Raw genomic sequence first — 20,188 nt, 5'->3', positions numbered from 1 at the left:
CTGCCTGAAAGTGCATAGACCACTGAGCCCAACCCTCACCTGTGAAAGGTATTTCATAATGTGTGGAGAAATAATTGTTCTAATTGGTCCCCAGGTGAGGTTCCCCAACCTTTTGCAACTCTAGTTAGGTTGGAAACATTGAAAATACGAGTGGGATAGGCCATTCAGCCCTTCGAGCCTGCTTCGCGAAGGGTACTGTTCTGATATGTGGAGGGACGTGTTGACTTTCCTTCTGGTAACCAACCCTTCACATTGTGGCTTGTGACTTGGTTAATTTTTAAAAATGGATTCCTTCCCTGTGGACACCAATTCCCAGACCAAATATTTTAAAAGGAGCCAATTTAAGCATGATTTTCCAGAGCATAATGTGAGTTTATTAGGCAAAAGTAGATAATACATCACGATGCACATACATATGTGCAGATTGGAAATGAAAGGTCAGTCCAACAAAAGACTTGAATCAGTCTTTGTCAAAGATTGTCAACTATTGTAACTGTTAAGGTGGAGGATTCCAGCAGCTCAAACTTTCACAGTCATAAAATCCCTACAGTGCAGAAGCAGGCCATTCAGCCCATCAGGTCCATACCACTCTCTGACGAGCAGCTGCCCCCAATCCTGTATCCTGCATTTCCCATGGCTAACCCTAGCCTGCACATCTCTGATCACTATGGGCAATTGAGCATGGCCAGTCCACCTAACCTTTAGACTGTGGGAGGAAATCCATGCAGACACAGGAAGGACGTACTAACTCCACACAGGCGGTCACCTGGATGTGGGATCGAACCCACATCCCTGACACTGTGAGGTAGCAGTACTAACTGCTAAGCCACTGGGCCACCAGTCGTGTGGGATGTTTGGAGATTTTTGTTTCTGCTGTTGGCTGAAATTGTTCTGTCCAATTTTCTTCAATACCAGCTTGTTTTCAACATGTCGCGAGAGATCGAAATACTTTGGGCTGAAACTTCCATTATTTTCGGGAAGTCAATTTCAGGGGAGTTCATGGATAATTTCTCTTGAAGGACTGCAATGACATTTCTGATGTCATCTTCCGTGGCTTATCACTGTAATGGAGTGTGGTTGGGGAGAGGGGGAGGACAGTGTCTTGTGACAGTGTGCCTATTTATATAGGGACTGAAGTGGGGAAATAAAGGGGATTGAGAATTAAATAAGTGGAATTGGATGGGAATGTAGAAAGCCTCAAAGCTGATGAGGTTGACAGGGACAGTGACACAAAACAGGTACCTGAAGGATTAGTGGGTACTTTGACCTTGAGGTAGAGACTAGAACTCACTGGAAGGAGCAAGACCTGGATAATATACCATTTACCAACAAATCCCAACTGGGCGATTATGATGGAAAATAGCTGCCATTACACAGTGGAACAAGAAAGTTTGGTTAGTCTGCAAGGTAAGGTGGACTTGTGGGTTGATGTATACATAAATGTATTAATGAGGCATTTATAGATTCCATAATACTACATATCTCATTAAATTATTCCACATGTGCAGCACATGCATTGACCAACAATACACATCCCAAATCCTGGCCAAAAAGCACTTGTGACCATATCATTGATCATGACAAATAAACTCTAATCATCCTACACCTACATGCACACAACATGGGTGCTGGGGAGAAATAAGCTCTACTGCTGTTTGGCAGTAGTTGGGGAATTATTTTTTTTAAATAAACACCGTACAACCTCGATTATCCAAAAGACACAGGCGGGGAGTATTTTGTTTGGATAACTGATTGTTCAGATAATGGATAACATTTTTACAGGACCTTGAGATCTTGTTTGGATAATCCAAAATTTGGATAATAGATATTCGGATAACTGAGGTTGTTCTATGCATAAGCAGGGGACGAGGATCGAAAGAGAAAAGAAACACCCTGATGATCTCTGTGAAGCAAAGGTTATTGGAAGTGTCACCAGAGTTCACCAATTCTCAAACACATACCAAGGTCTAATAGTTGCACCAGGGAACAGAGTTGCCCAGTGAACTGTTAGGATGTGAGAATGTTGGCCGCTCTCCACATTGTTGCATTTTGTAGGAGAGTTGTTGGGCAGTCTCACAATCTTCAACCCACACATATCAAAGATCTTACCAATGTAGATTATGCAACATATGACTGCTCCATCTCCTTGATAAGGTTAAAAATCACACAACACCAGGTTATCATTAGATTCCCTACAGTGTGATAACAGGCCCTTCGGCCCAACAGGTCCACACCAACCCTCCGAAGAGCAACCCACCCAGACCCATTCTCCTATATTTACCCCTGACTAACGCACTTAACAGTACGGGCAACTTAGCATGGCCAATTCACCTGACCTGCACATCTTTGGACTGTGGGAGGAAACTGGAGCACCCAGAGGAAACCCACGCAGACACGGGGAGAATGTACAAACTCCATACAGACAGTTACCCGAGGTGTTGAACCCGGGTCCCTGGCGCTGTGAGGCAGCAGTGCTAACCACTGAGCCACCGTGCCACCTCAAGCAAGTTTATTTGGAAGAATTAGCTTTCGGAGCGCTGCTTCTTACAACTCCCTGATGAAGGAGCAGCGTTTCGAAAGCTTGTACTTCCAAATAAACCTGTTGGACTATCACCTGGTGTTGTGTGATTTTTAACTGCATTCACCCCAGTCCAACACCGGCATCTCAACATCCATGGATCCTTGATGAGGTCAGTGCTGCAGCCCTTACAGTGGGATTTTCCAATATTGTTGGTTTCCCCCAGGTGCAGGCTACTGTAGACTGGGGGAGGCAATGGCTTCATGGCATTATTGCTGGACTGTCAATCCAGAGACCCAGGTAATATTCGGGGGACCTAGGTTCAAATCCCACCACAGCAGATGGTGGAACTTGAATTCAATAGAAGTCTGTAATTAAGAGTATTAATGACCATGAATCCATTGCCAATTGTCTGGAAAAGTCGAGAGTGTAGTGCGGCCCTCCCTTCCTGATGAAGGGCTTTTGCCCGAAACATCACTTCTCCTGCTCTTCCGATGCTGCCTGACCTGCTGTGCTTTTCCAGCACCACACTCTTGACTCTGACCTCCAGCATCCACAGTCCTCATTTTCTCCTAATTGTCCGGAAAGACACATTTGGTTCACTAATGTCCTTTAGGGAAGGAAGCAACCGTCCTGACCTGGTCTGGACTACATGTGACTCCAGACCCACAGCAATGTGGTTGACTTCGAACTGCCCTCTGGGCAACAAACTTTGGTCTAGCCAGTGACACTCTCATCCTGCAAAAGAGTTTTGAAAAATTGTGTTGACCGTGTCATATTACGCTGCGGCTGAATTTGTTAACAGAAAAAGGTTTTCAAACGTTCCATCTCCAAGTCATCCAAAATCATTGCGACCACATCTTAGATGTCTACCCTAGGTATTCTGGAAGATACCATGATCCATATATTCTTGATAACTCTCAGGTTCCTGCCTTGTTCAAAAGGCTAAACGCCTACACAAGATGTCTCCTGGGACTACTCTCTCTGACCATGTTGATCATTTCTTTACAGAGCACCCTGGACTGAGTCTGAGTGTAGATATAACGCAGCCTATTCTTCCACCATCAGCTTGAGTGTACTTAATGACCCAACCTCAACAATTCTTTCCATTAAGAGTTTGACAAATTCACCACCCTCAGACAAAATAAATCCTCCTCACCTCTGCCTTATTTATGCCCTTTGGTTTGTGAAACAACCTGTCTGCATTCACCCTGTTGAGTCTTCCAAAGCGTGTTATATATTTCAATAATGCCTCTTCACCTTCTTCAAAATTCCAATGAGCACAAGCTCAAGCTGCTCAATCCCTCCTCATGAGAAAATCTCTTGGGCCCAAGCTAGTGAACCTTGTCTGCACTGTTCCCAATGCTAATTTATCCCTCCATCGATAAGGAGGCCAAAACTGTTCGCAATATTCCAGGTGTAGCCTGACTACTACTTTGTATTGTTTTAGCAAGACTTCCCCAATTTTAAAGCCCATTCCCTTTTAGATAAAAGCCAACATTGCATTCGCCTTTTGTATGACCTGCTGAATTTGGATTCTAGCTTTCTCTGCTTGGTGCATTAGAACCCTGAATACCCTTCGTGCTGCAGTGTTTTCTCATTTAAATAATATTTGGCTCCTCTATTCTTCCTGCCAAAGTGCATGACCTAACATTTTACCACATTATGTTGCATTTGCCAAGATTTTGATCACTCACTTAACCTGCCTACATCCCTCGATAGACTCTGCGTCATCCTCACCACTTGCCTTCTCAGCTGTTTTAGTGTTTTCCACAACCCTAGCAATACTACCTTCACTTCTATCATCCAAATTATTAGGGTAAACTGTAAACAATTCTGGTCCCAGTTCTGATCCCTGTGACCCTGGCTGCCATCCTGAAAATAGACACTTTCTGTGGGAAGAAGACAGCAAAACCAACAGAGCTTAAAAGAAAGAATTCTTACAGGAAAAAGACCCAACTCTACCTGACCAACCATCGAATTGAAGACAGATTCTCCCCCATGACATCAGCACGTCATCATTGCTAAAACCAAAACAACATTGAGGGGAAAACTACTTGCACCTTGTGGTGTGGATGTTTGATTGTTGGTGTTTTGTTCACCTCGATGTGTGTGTTGAACTGTGCTCCGTCAACTTGTCCCACCTTCTGAGGCCCAGAACTGGGGCAAAAGGTGATGAGGAGCCTGTAGCTCCCGGCCCCTCTCAGGAAAACAGGGAAGGTCTAATGGATCTCACAGTAATGAATGAGGAGCTGCTGACAACATCATGGGGTACCTCACAAGGTGATTCCGATAGGGCCAGCCCCTCCTCTGGCGCTGGCACAAGTGCCTCTAAACGCCACGGCAAGAGATGAGCCACCTGGAAAGGAGCAGTGTAAAGACAGCATTACTCTGCGTGTAGCCCACTGCTGTGTCTCTGGTGACCCTGAAGCAGTTTCCTCTATTGCAATGTGATTGAGCCATGGGCATTCCTGGATGAGTGACGTGAGTAGCAGATAAAGAGATTACAGACCGTAGCAGTCCAAGAGGTCAGTGAGTGCTGTTCTAGTTTGATTTGTGTTAGTGTGTGTTGCTCATTCGACGACAGAAAGCAGCTCTGCTCTTGCTGAAGGACCATGAGGTATGTTGGACACTTGCAATTAGAATTAGGATTGGACTTAGGTTTATTGTCAAGTGTGCTCAAGTACAAAAGTTCAGGAGTACAGTTTATAATGTCTCCCCTTACAGCGCCATCTTAGGTACAAAGGTACTGAGATTCAAATCTTAGATACGAAATAAAGAAAATAATAGTCACATTATCATACAGTGATTTATAGCATAAGTTGGAAAATAAGAAATAACGTTAAAAGGACAAACATTGCAGTCACATAAATAGATGACAGATAAACATTTACATTGCAATAGATCAGAGTAGGAGGTACCCACACGTGGTCTGACTGGTCTCGCAAGCCACTGATGTGTTGGGGATGTGTAACCCTGATTTGTGCTGGCACCTAGGGCATTCTTTGTGCACCCGGAGCTATAGGCTGAGCTTTAATGACTGACTGGACCCTCCCTCTCACTTCCAGTTGTCCATGGGTCCCAATAAAAGGCTGATCTCCTCCTGGCTTCAGCCTTAATTCATCCCAGAGGTGAAACGTACGGCCAAAACACCTCCTTGGGTCTCAAACATTGGCTTTTGTTTCCAACTGAGATCCAAAGGCCGAGCCCAATCCCCAAGCATCTGAGTGATAATAGCATTCTCCCTGAGGGACAAATGGTTTAACACACATAAATGCAAACTGAGAGGGATTTGGGTTTAATTTCCATGCTGTAGTTTGCAAACCATCAAGCTGAGAATCCTGCAATGGCCTTAGCAACTGGGGTGCATGGTCCTGAGGTCAGCTGGAAGCCCTGAACTCCCATCACCCTGCACCCCACCCTAGCTGTCTCTGTGAATTGTATGCAGTCACCACTCTGTGCTATCCCTTCTAGGCTCTTGGTTTTGGTGCTTGCTTTGCTTTGTGGCCATTCCATATCCCAGTCACCAACCAGCAGCTCAGAGGGCCCACCAACCAAGGATCTCCAGACTACCACGAAACCCTGGGTCACAGAGCAGAGTGCCAAAGAAACAGTGTGCAAAGGAACCACTGATAACACAAGAAATGGAACCTCTGGAGTAAAAGGTAATTTCTCTTTCTTTCCCTCTCTCTGTGTCTCTCTCTCTGTCTCTGTCTCTGTCTCTCTCTCTCACTTTCTCGCTCTCTCTCTCTCTCTAGCTCTCTCTTTCTCTCTTTGAGTTTCTCCCTCTCTCTCACTTTCCAAGAGTTTCTGTCCAAACTGTCCATCTCTCCATGTCTCTCTCTCTGCCTGTTCCCTTATTATCTCACACACCCCAATCCTCTTTCCCATTTTATTTTTTTTCTCTCTCTCTCTATCTCTGTCTCTATCAACCTTCTGGTTTTACCTCTTAATCTCTCTCTCTCTTTGTCTCCCTGTCTTTCTCATTTCTCACACTGTCTCCTTGACCCTCTTTCACACTCAGTCTTTTTCTGTCCCTATCTTTCTCTTCCTTCCAGTCTTTATTTTACCCTCTGTCTCTGTTTTTGTTCATTTCTGTCTTTGAGTTTCTGTTTTAGTGGATTGTGGATGGGTGTAGGATGGAATCATCACCCCATTTCAACTCAGAAGTGGTGAGGTGGGCTGCCTTTTTTTAAGATCACTCATGGGATGAAGGGATTGCCGGCTGGTCCAGCATTTATTGCCTATTTCCCATGACCCTTGAGAAGGTTGTGATGAGCTGCCTTCTTGAACCATTGCAATATGTGTTGTAGGTAGACACGGAGTGCTATTAGGGAGGGAATTCCAGAATTTTGACCTGACGACACTGAATTTTAGAGAGTTTGATTTTTACTCTGAGACTCTGTCCCATTTATAATGAAGACAATAAGCTCTTTGACTCTCATTCCTCATACCACCGCATTATCCCCGTCACCTCCCCCCACCAATTTGGATTCAAAATCAAGGCAACACCAATTCTGCCCCCACCCACTACCCATAGTCATGAGTAACATTTGTAATGAACCAAATCAAATCCCCTTCAAATATATCAAGGAGATAGCCTCGACTCTAACTTTTATCTTACTTAAAGGCAAGTGTAAGGGGTTGTGTTTCACGTGTAATTCGATTTGTTATTCCACTCGGCTTTATTCGTACCCTACAGTTAAAATACAAACAAAAGAAAGAAGAATTGATATGACTTTAACTCTATTGGAAAATGTAACAGATTAATAGATTATTTAACTACAAGATAGCAACTGTTCCAAAATATTAACACCCCATAAAAACACCCCGGCAAAGGCAAATTCAATAAAATAGATTATCTCAATGAGATGTTTCTCCAGTCCAAGAGAAAATTCTGGTCGGGAGAAGGATATGGCAGCTTCCACAGCTAGCTTCAAACCCCAACAACTCCTGAAAGCTAAATTAAAATCTTGGTTGTGTGGGAGCCTGACCCCACCCATTCAGGCTGCTTCTATTGTCCTAACTTTTAGAAAAAAAAACCCAAGGCCTCACAAGCTATTTACTTTATTGCCTTGGAGGAGGCAGCTTTGTACCTCTGGAGCAAAATTTCTTCAAACAAAACCAGGACAAAGGATGTCTCTGAAAGCCACAGTATTGTCATATACTCTGTATGCATTATATACATAACCATTGTGCCAAATAATATTGATGGTCAGCTATGGAACTGCTGAGAAATCCGCCCCCCCTCCCCAATTCAGAAATATTCTGAGAAAAAAAATCTTCTGTTCCTGCAACCTTACACAAATGTGAGCCCTAAAGTCGCAACATAGAGTCATAGTCATAGAGATGTACAGCATGGAAACAGACCCTTCGATCCAACCCGTCCATGCCGACCAGATATCCCAACCCAATCTAGGCTCACCTGCCAGCACCCGGCCTATATCCCTCCAAACCCTTCCTATTCATATACCCATCCAAATGCCTCTTAAATATTGTAATTGTACCAGCCTCCACCACTTCCTCTGGCAGCTCATTCCATACACATACCACCCTCTGTGTGCCCAACAGGGGATTCAAGCATTTCACCACATTTAAACTTATCCAAGTAAGTCTTGATGCATTGGTAGAAAGACATCATAGAGAGAAATGAAAGGAATTTTCCTGTTGTGGAACAGACAAGAATGAGGGAAGGTATTTTGAAAATAAGAGGTCTCTAGTTTAAAACTGAGATGAGATTTTTAAATTGATGGTCATGGAACCACATGGGCCAAGGTGGGATCATTGAATATTCTTAAGGTGAACACATATACTTCTGGACTAACAAAGCAATCAAACATTATTTGGAGTAGCAAGTATTGTGGTGTCGAGGCACAATCATATCTTATTGAATGATGAAGCAGATTAGAGAGACCAAACGGCTTCCTCCTGTTCCTATTTCATATGTTAGAGCCATTGTGATGCACCTCATGGAAACTGGTCCTTTGGCTAATCTTCTCCACAACTGTCAGAAAGTATCTATCTATTCTAGTCCCATTTTTCAGCACATAGCCACTTATGCTATGGCAATTTAAGGGACCATCTAAAGACTTCGGAAATGTTGTGACAGTTCCCAGCACTACCATCCTTTTGGTCAGTGAGTTCCAGATACCGACCGTCCTCTGGGTGAAATATTGCTCTTTACACCCCTCTCAACCTTCTGCCCTTTACCACAACTCTCTGCCCACTGGTTATTGGTTGCTCGAAGAGGAAGTAGTTGTAAGACCATAAGAGCACAAAACAAAGGAGCAGAAATTAGGCTATTCAGCCCATTGAATCTTCCCTGCCATTCAACCATGGCTGATAAGTTTCTCAACCCCATTCTCCCTCTTTCTCCCTGTAACCCTTGATCCATGTCTTAAATGTACTCGATGACCTGACCTCCACAGCCTTCTGTAGCAATGAATTCTAGAGGTTGTTCACTGTCTGGGTGAAGAAGTTTCTCCTTATCTCCATTTTAAAAGGTATTCCTTTACTCTAAGGCAGTCCTAGTCTCTCCTACCAATGGAAACATCTTCCCAGCATCCACTCTGTCATAGCCATTTTGTATTCTGTAAGTTTCAATTAGATCCCCTTCCTCCTTCTAAACTTCATCCAGTATAGACCCAGAGTCCACAAATATTCCTCATACATTAAGATTTTCATTCCTGGGACCATTCTTATGAATCTCCACTGAAACCATTCCAGGTCCAGGTCCAAACCCAAACACAATATGATCTGACCAGAGCTATATAGAGCCTCAGAAGTACATTCCTGCTTTTATATTCAAGTCTTCTCAAAATAAATGCAAACATTGCATTTGCCTTCCTAACTACTGACTTACCATGCAAGTTTACCTTGAGGGAATCCTGGATTTGAACTTCCAAATCTCTTTGTACTTAAATCTTCTGAATTTTTTCCCCATGTCCCTGCTTCTTTTCTTCTTACCAAAGTGGATGACCTCACATTTTCCTATGTTGCATTCCATCTGTTACTTTACTACCCACTCTCCTAATCCATCCAAATCCTTCTGCAGCCTCCCCACTTCCTTAATAATACCTGTCCCTCTACCTATCTTTGTATCAGTTGTAAACATAGCCAGAACGCCTTCAGTTCTTTCACTTAGATAATTAATGTATAAAGTGAAAAGTTGTGGTCCCAAGGGCGGCATGGTGGCTCAGTGGTTAGCACTGCTGCCTCACAGCACCAGGGACCCAAGTTTAATTCCAGCCTCGGGCAATTGCCTGTGTGGAGTTTGCATATTCTCCCTGTGTCCGTGTGGGTTTCCTGCGGGAGCTCCGGTTTCCTCCCACAGTCCGAAGATGTGCAGGTCAGGTGAATTGGCCATGCTAAATTACCCATAGTGTTTAGGAATATGTCGGGGAAATGTAGAGTTATGGGGTAGGAGAATGGGTCTCAGTGGGTTAGTCTTTGGAGGGTCGGTGTGGACTTATTGGGCCAATTGGCCTGTTTCCACACTATAGGGAATCTATGAATACTGACCACTTGTCACCAACTTTCCACCCTTTAATCGCCACTCTCTGCTTTCTAACAGACAACCAATCTTCTCTCCATGCTAGCACCTTGCCTCTAACATATGGGTCTTTATCTTAGTCAGCAAGTTCCTGTGTGGCACCTTGTCAAAAGGCTTCTTGCAGTCCAAGTAGATAATATCCATTGCCTCTCTTTGGTCTAACCTGCTCGTACTTCCTCAAAGAATTCTAGCTAGGTTCTTCCTAACTATGCCTTTCATAATTTTGTACACCTCAGTCTGGATCCCCTTGGTCTTCTCTGCTTTTAGGAAAATAATCCCATCCTATCTAGTTTCTCTTCATTACTGAATCAATCCAGCCCAGGCAACATTCTTGTGAGAAATAGCTTTGACAAAGGGTCAGTTAGACTCGAAATATCAGCTCTTTTCTCTCCTTACAGATGCTGCCAGACTTGCTGAGATTTTCCAGCATTTTCTCTTTCTCAGTTTAACCATCTGGTGAATCTCCTCTGCAGTCTTCCAGTTCAATCACATCCTTCCTATAATGTAGTGACCAGGAGTGCACAGAGCACTCCAATTGTCGTCTTGCTAACATCTTATACAGCTCCATCATAGACTTTATGCCTAGTATTCAATGTTCCAACTAGAAAAGGCAAGTATCATACATGTCTTCTTAACTATCTTAGCCACCTGTCTTGTTGCCTTCAAGGATCTTCATACAACCTCCGATCATCTGTACTTTCTAAGGACCTACCATTTACCGTGTAATTCCTTGCCTTGTTAATGGTCACCTCATGCATTTCTAGATTAAATTCCATTTTCCACTATTCTGTCCATCTGGCCATGTATATCGTCCTGTAATCTAAAGTTGTCCTCCTCACAAATTATCACACAACCAATTTTTGTATCATCCATAAACCTACCGATCAAACCTCCTGTATTTATGATTGGATCACTAATGTATACAATAGATAGCTATCACTAAACCCTGCAGAACACCATTGGACATAAGCTTCCAGTCATTAAAACAACCTTCGAAAATCACCTTCCATCTCTCTCACTAAGCAAATTCTTGATCTAATTTCCTAAATTGCTCTGAATCCCATGGACTCTTACCAACTTGACCAGTCTCCCATGCAAAAACACATCAAAAGCCTCACTGGAGTCCACATAACCTAAATCCACTGCACCACCTTCATCTACACAACTAGTCACCTCCTCAAAACACTCAACCAAGCCTGTCAGACATGGTGTCCACCTTACAAAGCCTTGCTGACTGTCCTTGATGAATCTTTGCTGATCCCAGTGGAGATTAATTCTGACCCCCAGATTCTTTTTTTACCAATCATTTTCCTACCATAAATGTTAGACTCAATAGCCTGTAGCTCCCTGGTTCATCCATATTTCCCTTCTTGAGCAAACATACCACATGATAAAACAAAAATAAAACAAGGGGTGGTCTAAAAGAGATATTACAATATTGATCAAGGAATCGATTACAGTTCTCTAGCACATGTCTTGTCTCCTGAGAAAAAACTGTAACTTAATGTCAATGTCTCTGCAATCTCCTCCCTTCCCTCCCACAACAGCCTTGGGTTCATTGCTTCTAGTTCTGAAAACTAACGATAAGGTTCTGTGGAGTTTGCTGAACAAAGAGACCTAAGAGTTAAGGTCCATAGTTCATTGAGAGTGGAGTCCCAGGTAGGCAGGATAATGAAGAAGGCATTTGGTATGCTTTCCTTTCTTGGTCAGTGCATTGAGTGTAGGAGTTGGGAGGTCATGTTGCAGCTGTGCAGGATAATGGTTTTGGAGTATTGTATTCAATTCTGGTCTTCCTGCTTTGGAAGGATGTTGTGAAACTTGAAAGGGTTCAGAAAAGATTTACAAGGGTTTTGCCAGGGTTGAAGGGTTTGAGCTGTAGGGAGACGCTGAATAAGCTGGGGCTCCTTTCCCTGAAGCATCAGAAGCTAAGGGGTAACCTTATAGAGATTCATAAAATCATGAGGGCCATGCATAGGGTGAACAGCCAAGGCTTTTTTTCCCAATATCAGGGTTTCCCGAACTAGGTACATAGGTTAAAGGTGAGAGGGGAAAGATTTAAAAGTGATCTAAGGCACAACCTTTTCACACAGAGGGTGGTGCGTGTATGGAATGAGCTGCCAGAGAAAGTGGTGGAGGCTGGTACAAATACAACATTTAAAAGACATCCAAATAGAAAGGGTTTAGAAGCATATGGACGAAATGCTGGTGAATGGGACTAGATTAGTTTACGATATCTGGTCAGCATGAACGAGTTGTACTGAAGGGTCTATTTTCATGCTGTACACCTCTATGACTCTACAATATTTATCTAATTTACCCTCCAGTGTTTCCTCATGCCTGTCTCTTCACTTTCCTAATTTATTTTCATAAATAACCACCTGCATCTCGAGAGCTTCTGGCATTCTGAGCCTCTGGAATCTACCATCAGCTTCCTGTTTCGTGAATTATCCTATCTGGTACAAACCTTGATACCCAGGGTTCTCTAGAATCTATGGTCTCACTCTTCAAATGTTGTTCCTTCACTCTCACTCTCCCATTTTTGAAAGGCTTGAATGTAGATTTTCCCAGAAGTAATTGCTTCCAGGCCACTTTGGCCGACTTTTATCTTACTATATTAAAAAACAGCCTTCCCCAAATTCAGAATCTTTATTTCTGGTCCATATTTGCCTTTATCCACAATTACTTTAACGTTTACCACGTTATAGTACCAATATGCTTCCACATCTACCACATGCCCAACTTCATTCCCTAAAATTAAGTACAGCACAGCCATGTGTCATGTAGGAGTTAACTTGCTCTCCCCTCTCAGCCTTTCCTACTTTGTCTATCGGCTGACGTTACCATGATGGACTGTCCTTCTAAACCTCACTCCTTGCCTGAGGCATGGTGACTCCCAGGTTAAACCACCATCAGTCATTTCTCTCTTTCTGTAGTGGGAGGGCAGCCCTATCGTCTGCTCGAGCTATCGTGGCATTACCTATCCCATTTAATATGGGGGTAAAAGTGAAGTCTGCAACTATTGTCACCGTATTACTTTGACAGTTGTCTGAAACTTGCCGATAAATCTAACCTTTTAACTCTCCCTGACTGTTTGAGGGCCCACAGAACACTCCCAACAATATGACTAGGCATTTCTTGTTTTAAAGTTCCAAAATATGGCCACAATCGAGTAAGCTTTCTGAGATATTATCCCTTCATGTTGCTGGGATCAATATTGATCAATATTGTGACACCTCCTCATTTACATTACTCCCGTTTTGTTTGCCTAATCTTACCCCTCCCTCATCCACGTCTCTGTGATAATGATGATACCTCATATTGCCATGTGTTAATCTGCCTTACTCACATGACTCTTACATTAAAGTAAACATAAACCACCCTTGCTGAACTCCCCTATGTCTTAACATGACTAAATAGTCAGACTGGGAGTTATACTGACTTGTTTCTCTTTTATTATAATAGTCTGTGCATCTTCTCTTATTGTACCTCTACTCCATATCCCTTTTCCTTGCCAAATTACTTTAAAGTCTCACCAACAGCACTGGCTATTCCCCCTGCCTGGTTGTTAGCCCTGTTTCAGTGTAGGAGCTACCTGTCAGACCTGTACAGGCCCCTAGAAATGGATCCTGTGATCTATGAATCAAAATCCTTCCCTCCTGCAGCAACTCTTCAGCCTCGCATTAACTTGGTCCATCTGCTTATTCCTATGCTCATTAGAACATTTCACTTGGAGTAATCCAGAGATTAAAACCTGTGAGGTGCTGCTTTTTAATTTCCCTAGCTCCCTGATGCAGCACCTCCTCTCTCTTTCTATGTCATTGGTAACAATATGAACCATAACTTTTGGTTGTTCACTCTCCTCCTTCAGAATGTTTTGCAGTCCTTATTGTCATTGAGTCCACAGCACAAAAAAAGGTCCTGCAGTCCTCCGTGCCAGTCAAAAACAAGCATGTAACTATTCTAATCCTATTTTCCAGCACTTGTCTGCTGGCCTTGTATTCCTTGGCATTGCAAATGCACATCTAAATACTCCACTCAGTGACATTCTTGACCTTGGCCCCACCATCCTGGACTCACACCTGTGGCTGCAGAAACACATGCCTGTACCCTTTACTATTGAGAAGAGAAAACGCAGACTGCAGATGCTGGAGATAAAAGTCGAGAGTTTGCTGCTGGGAAAGCACAGCAGGTCAGGCAGCATCTGTTCTCCCTGTGTCTGTGCCAGTTTCCTTCCACAGTCCAAAGATATACAGCCTAGATAGTTCTAAATTGCTCATAGTGTCCTGGCGTGTGCAGGCTAGGTGGGTTATCCATAGGAAATGTGGGGTTATGGGGTAGGGTTGGGGTCTACGTGGGTTGCTCTTTGGAGGGACTCGATGGGCAGGATGGCCTGCTTCCAATCTGTAGGGATTCCATGATAAGCTTAAGCCAAGTAGAAAATTAATTGAAACAATTTTGCTTTGAATTTCCAACCCGCTCTCTCCTTCACCTGGTCCATCTGACTCCTCTCTTCCTTGACATCTCTGTTTTCATGATGGAGATAGGCTGACCACTGAGATCCACTCCAAATCCACTGACGCCCACAGTTACCTGGACTATACATCAAACACCCTCCTTCCTGTAAAGACTACATCCCATTCCTCCGGTCTTTCCATCTCCGTTACATCTGAGGATGCAACCTTCCACCGGCCAACCTCAGAAACATCCACCTTCTTCCTCAACTTGAAGATCCCTGCCACCATTGCTGACAGAGCCCTTAGCCATGTCAGACCAATCTCCTGCAGTTCTGCCCTCAATCCTTCTCTTCCCTCCCACAACAATGATAGCGTTCCCCTGGTCCTGACTACCCAAACCACCAGCCTCTGCATCTGAAGATTGTAAGCTGCCATTTCTGTCACCTTCAATGGGATGCCATGGGACACACATTCCCCTCCCCTCCCTTGTCAGCTTTCTGCAAGAACCATTCCCTCCGGGATACCTTCGTCCACTTCTCCACTGTCAATACCTCCCTACATACCTCGGCATCTTCCCCTGCAAGCGCAGAAGCTGTAATGCCTGCCTATTTACTTCCTCCCTTCTCAGTATCCAAGGCCCCAGACACAGCTTCCAGGGGGAACAGTGCTTTACTCGGCGATTTACCAGGATGATGCCTGGTATGGATGGAAGGTCTTATGAGGAAAGTCTGAGGGACTTGAGGCTGTTTTCATTAGAGAGAAGATGGTTGAGAGGTGACTTAATTGAAACATATAAAATAATCAGAGGGTTAGATAGGGTGGACAGTGAGACCTGTTTTCCTCAGTTGATGATAGTTAGCATGAGGGGACATAGCTTTAAATTGAGGGGTGATAGATATAGGACAGATGTTAGAGGTAGTTTCTTTACTCAGAGAGTAGCAAGGGTGTCAAATGCTCTGCCTGCAACAGTAGTAGATTCACCAACTCTAAGGGTATTTAAATGGTCATTGGATAAATAAATGGATGAAAATGGAAAAGTGTAGGATAGATAGGCTTCAGATTGGTTCCACAGGTCAGCGCAACATCGAGGGCTGAAGGGCCTGTACTGCGCTGTAATGTTCCATGTTCTATGTTTTACCTGAACTTCTCTCAATCTGGTCTCGTGTATTCGCTGCTTGCAATGTGGACTCCTCTAGACTGGACAGACAAACCACCAACTGGGTGACCGCTTTGCAGAACACCTACATTCTGTCGCAGAAATGTTCCTGAAAAGTTGCCTGCCACTTCAACACACCACTGTGTTCACACACCAACATTTCTGTCACAGGCCTGCTGCAGAGCCAAAGGGTGGCTCACCACAAGCTCGAAGAACAACATCTCATTTTCCATAGCCTCCAGAACGCAACGCTGAGTTTAATAACTTTAGGGCCTGGGGATTCCATTCCAAACTTCTGTGAGTTTTTTAACCCACCCCACACCCTGTTCTATTATGACATGGGGTTGCTTTTAGCATAGTCACCCATTCTCACATAGTCCTAGGCCCATTATGACATTGTACAGGTTATTTTGAGTATAGCTCATTCAATTTCTCACTCTGAGCTCTGATTATCTCTTATTCCGCTTTCCTTCAGCTATCCATAATCTCCTTGTGTACATATTCCTTTCATTTCTCACTCTCTCTCTCTCTGGACTTTGCCTCCTATGCCCTAACCTCACCTCCCCACCCACTGAGTCCAGCTGACTTCAGCACAAGCACCACTCTTTCTGAGCTGCAACCAGTTTTCACTGGATTCCAGCTGCTAATTCTCAGTTTCTCCAGAAATTTCTGCTTTAGTTTCAGAAAATGAATTGAGTTTTGTTTTAAAAAGCTAGAACTTTTACTGTTTCGCAATGCGGTTTTAAAGTAGACAAGGACTTTGCACTTTTGGTATTTTGGTCAGTCATTTGAATTTGAGCGGGCTTCCCGTTAGGGTTTAACTATTGCTCAGACTGAGCTTGAGCTGGGTCTCACCCCATTGACACTCAGGAGTGCTCCACTCCTGCCAGGTTTACCCCCAGGTTGGCTGCACTCCGACTGGATTCCTTACATGTCAGAACGGACTGCAGACTAGAAAACTCTTATCCTTATTCATGGCCTGATGTCCCCATCAGATCCACTCTCCCAGCTGCATAGTGATATAGACTGCTGCACACTACTCCCAGTCTTTATGTTATTTCAAACATATACTTTATTCATTAAAAAAATGCATATTTACTAAATCAGTTCGGTTCTTTGCATTAGCGTATGAAGAAGACAAATCAAACACTGGAGTTGGACTATATCCAATAAACAAACCAAAGGCATTTCTTACTATTATAAGATTATATTTACATGCATTTGGTTCTGCTGTAATGCAGTAGATCTAATCTTGTGCAATTCCGTGTTATAAGAAAATCATGTAATAGCAACATCGTTTAAACTAATGGGTCCAGAATCACGTTAAAACCAAAACACACTTTATAAGTTCACACGATAGAAACATTGTCCCCAATTCATTAACCACATTATGGTGAATTCACATTAATAAAACGTGTTATAGCAGAATGACCTGTACATTTGAGGCATCTAGAGTCTTTTAACTGAACAGATCCCCACTTAATACTGGATTAGTGGTGCTGGAAGAGCACAGCAGTTCAGGCAGCATCCAACGAGCAGCTGCTCATTGGATGCTGCCTGAACTGCTGTGCTCTTCCAGCACCACTAATCCAGTATTTGGTTTTCAGCATCTGCAGTCATTGTTTTTACCGTATTGAGATCCCTACTTAAGTTCAGCAGAAAGACCTCAGACAGTGGTCTTGCCCCACTGCACCCTGATCACAGCTTTAGTGCATCCCTCAACCTTTCACTTGGCCGTACAGTGATGCTGACTGCTGGATAACCATCTCAGTCAACTTTATAGTGATGCTTACTTGCCGCAAATTCCTGACGAAAGGTTTATGCCTGAAACATCGATTTTCCTGCTCCTTGGATGCTGCCTGACCCGCTGTGCTTTTCCAGCACCACACTCTTGACTTGCTGCACATTCCTCCTAGTCACCGGTTCAGATGTAATTTACGTTAACAGCTTACAGATGTCAATCAAGCCAAGTCAACAATTCATGTCAAAATAAATTTTCTGCCGAACTAAGATTCCTACTGGACTGAGCTCTCAGCCAAGCAAGGATGTTGAGGACAAAACTGAAAGAATGACAGATGTTGGAAATCTGAAACAGAAACAGAAATTGCTGGAAAATCTCAGCAGGTCTGGCAGCATGTGTGGAGAGAAATCAGAGTAAACGTTTCAGATCCAGTGACTCTGCCTCGGAACTGATGACAGCAAGGAAAAGGATGGTTTTATGCAGAAGACGAGGTGTGGGGTGGCAGGGAAGAGGGTAAACAACAGGTAGAGATAGAGTGCAAAGAGAGAGAATAACAGTTGGACAGAAAAAAGGAGTGGATAACGGTGTGTCTAGGGGAAAGAATAGCTGCTAGATTCTGGATTTACATTTTATTATCATACACAGGGTACAAGAGTACAGTGAAAAGTGTACAATGTCACCCCACAAGTGCCATCTTAGGTACAATGTATCTAGCTATAAAATCTTAAGTTATAGAAATAGAAAAATAAAGAAATAAGTTAACAAGTTCAGCACCACAAGAAAATGGGAACCTTGTGATGGTCAGGAATTGAACTCAGGTTAACTGCTTGGAAGGCAGCTATGCCAGCGGGGACTGTTAGAGGTTGAGAATGAGTGGTGTGTGGTAGCAGCCCATGTGATAACAAGGTCTATGAGGGTGGGGGAAAACATAGGGAAAAGGTGCTCAAGTCCTGTGTAATGACACCTGATGAAAATAACAAAGAACAAAGCAAATTTACAGCCCAGGAACAGGCCCTTCAGCCCTCCAAGCCTGAGCCGATCCAAATCTACTGTCTAAATCTGTTGCCCAATTCCTAAGCATCTGTATCCCTCTGCTCCCCACCTACTCATGCACCTGTCCAGAAGCATTTTAAATGAATCTACCATGTCTGCCTTTAATACCTCTGCTGCCAACGCATTCCAGACACCTACCACCCTAGCTCTGCTTTTATTCCCTCTCTCCCTAATTCTTTCTATCTTTCCAAACCACGGCCGCTGACTCTTGTTCTGCTTCTCCTCGACTTTCACAGTTTGCGGGCGGCCTTCAAACCCAGCGACAACGGTGCAGCGGATCCTGGGCGGTAGGCTGGCAGAGGAGGGGAGCTTCCCGTGGCACGTGCTGGTGGTGGCCAGCGGTCGGGGGAGGGCTGGGGGCACCCTGATCGGCGGGGGCTGGGTGCTGACAGCCGCCCATGTCTTCTACCCGAAAGGGGTCCGCCGGACGGAGCTGTCCCACCAACTCAACGTCACCCGGATCCGGACATGCCAGGCAGGGAGAAGCACCAACCTGCGGGCACTCCTGGCAGGGAAGAGCTGGGAGATCGAGATGATTGTGGTGCACCCAGGGTTCGTGGAGGAGCTGCACGATTTCGACAACGACATTGCCCTGATCAAGCTGAGGAGGAACGGGAGCGAGGGAGAGGAGGAGGGGGCGATGCCTGCCTGTTTGCCTGCCCTTCGCGGGGCCGGGGGATACAAAGAGGGTGACCTCCTCCAACCAGGGACTGTGGGCTTTGTGGCCGGCTGGGGAATCGAGGAGGGGTTCTTCCTTCGCGACTGGCTACGCTACATTACACTGCCTTTGGTCAGACAGCAGCACTGCCAGCAGGCCTTCCAGGAGGCACGAATTGGGGGTTTGCGTCCGCCAATCACCAACAACATGTTCTGCGCTGGTTTGCCAGAGGGCGGGAGGGATGCGTGTGGTGGGGACACCGGTGGGGGCTTCCTAGTCCCTCACCAGCCTTCGGGAGCCTGGTACCTGATGGGTATTGTATCCTGGGGGACTGGATGCGCACGGCCAGGACGCTACGGGGTGTACACCCGCGTGTCCAGCTACCTCCATTGGATACACTCGGTCATTGCCACACATTCTTAGAATGCAGCTTCCACTAAACATCCACCATTTGTCAAGGTGGGGGTGAGCTTCAGACTGAACGGAATCTTATTTGCCTCCAAATTTCCACAAACTCTGATTTCCTCACACTCCCTCATGATTTGGGACCCCTCGCTTCCTCATCCTCAGAACTGTGGGTCTCCTCACAACGGGACAAAATTGTCAGGCTAAACGCAATTGTCAGTTTTATTTGCAGCAAAAAGATTAAACCGAGGCACCAGCAACAGAATGCTTCTTTTGTTTTTGAAATAATGTGAATATTAAATTAATAAAACAATCTAACTCTCAGAGCTGGGATTTATAAAAAACTGTTCGCTAAAAACTGAACTGGGAAGAGCTGGATTTGGTACAAGGTTGGGGACTTGTCTGGCCCATGTCTTATTTTGCTGCCCTGTATCATTGCCTTAATCTTTGTGGCAAAAAGGCATCAAAACAGACCAGGGTCAGTGGTATAAATGCTCAGTGGGAAGTGGTGCTGTTTTGAAATAGAAACATAAAAGGTACGAGCAGAAGGAGGCCTTTCAGTCCTTTGAGCCTGCTCTACCATTGATCACGATCATGGCTGATTGTCCAACTGAATAGCCTAATCCTGCTTCCTCTCAATAACCTTTGATC

The 20,188-nt window shown here is 44.4% G+C and overlaps 1 protein-coding gene across 1 annotated transcript; it reads left to right on the top strand.

Moving 5' to 3' along the window:
- The first annotated feature begins 4,899 nt into the window (after positions 1-4,899).
- Positions 4,900-19,907, top strand: LOC140475921 (mannan-binding lectin serine protease 2-like). The gene is made up of 3 exons (XM_072567851.1): positions 4,900-5,138; positions 5,993-6,183; positions 18,711-19,907. The coding sequence occupies exons 1-3, from the start codon at positions 5,134-5,136 to the stop codon at positions 19,553-19,555; spliced, it is 1,041 nt and encodes a 346-aa protein (XP_072423952.1). The 5' UTR covers positions 4,900-5,133; the 3' UTR covers positions 19,556-19,907.
- The last annotated feature ends 281 nt before the right edge of the window (positions 19,908-20,188 follow it).

The sequence above is a fragment of the Chiloscyllium punctatum genome, chromosome 4 (assembly GCF_047496795.1).
Source record: "Chiloscyllium punctatum isolate Juve2018m chromosome 4, sChiPun1.3, whole genome shotgun sequence".
Classification (NCBI taxonomy): Eukaryota; Metazoa; Chordata; class Chondrichthyes; order Orectolobiformes; family Hemiscylliidae; genus Chiloscyllium; species Chiloscyllium punctatum.
This window is presented reverse-complemented; position numbering and strand designations above follow the sequence as displayed.

Excerpts from the sequence above, each read along its gene's own strand:
- LOC140475921 (XM_072567851.1), top strand. Across the intron at positions 6,184-18,710 it reads TGGAACCTCTGGAGTAAAAG|TTTGCGGGCGGCCTTCAAAC; the intron begins GTAATTTCTCTT and ends CGACTTTCACAG.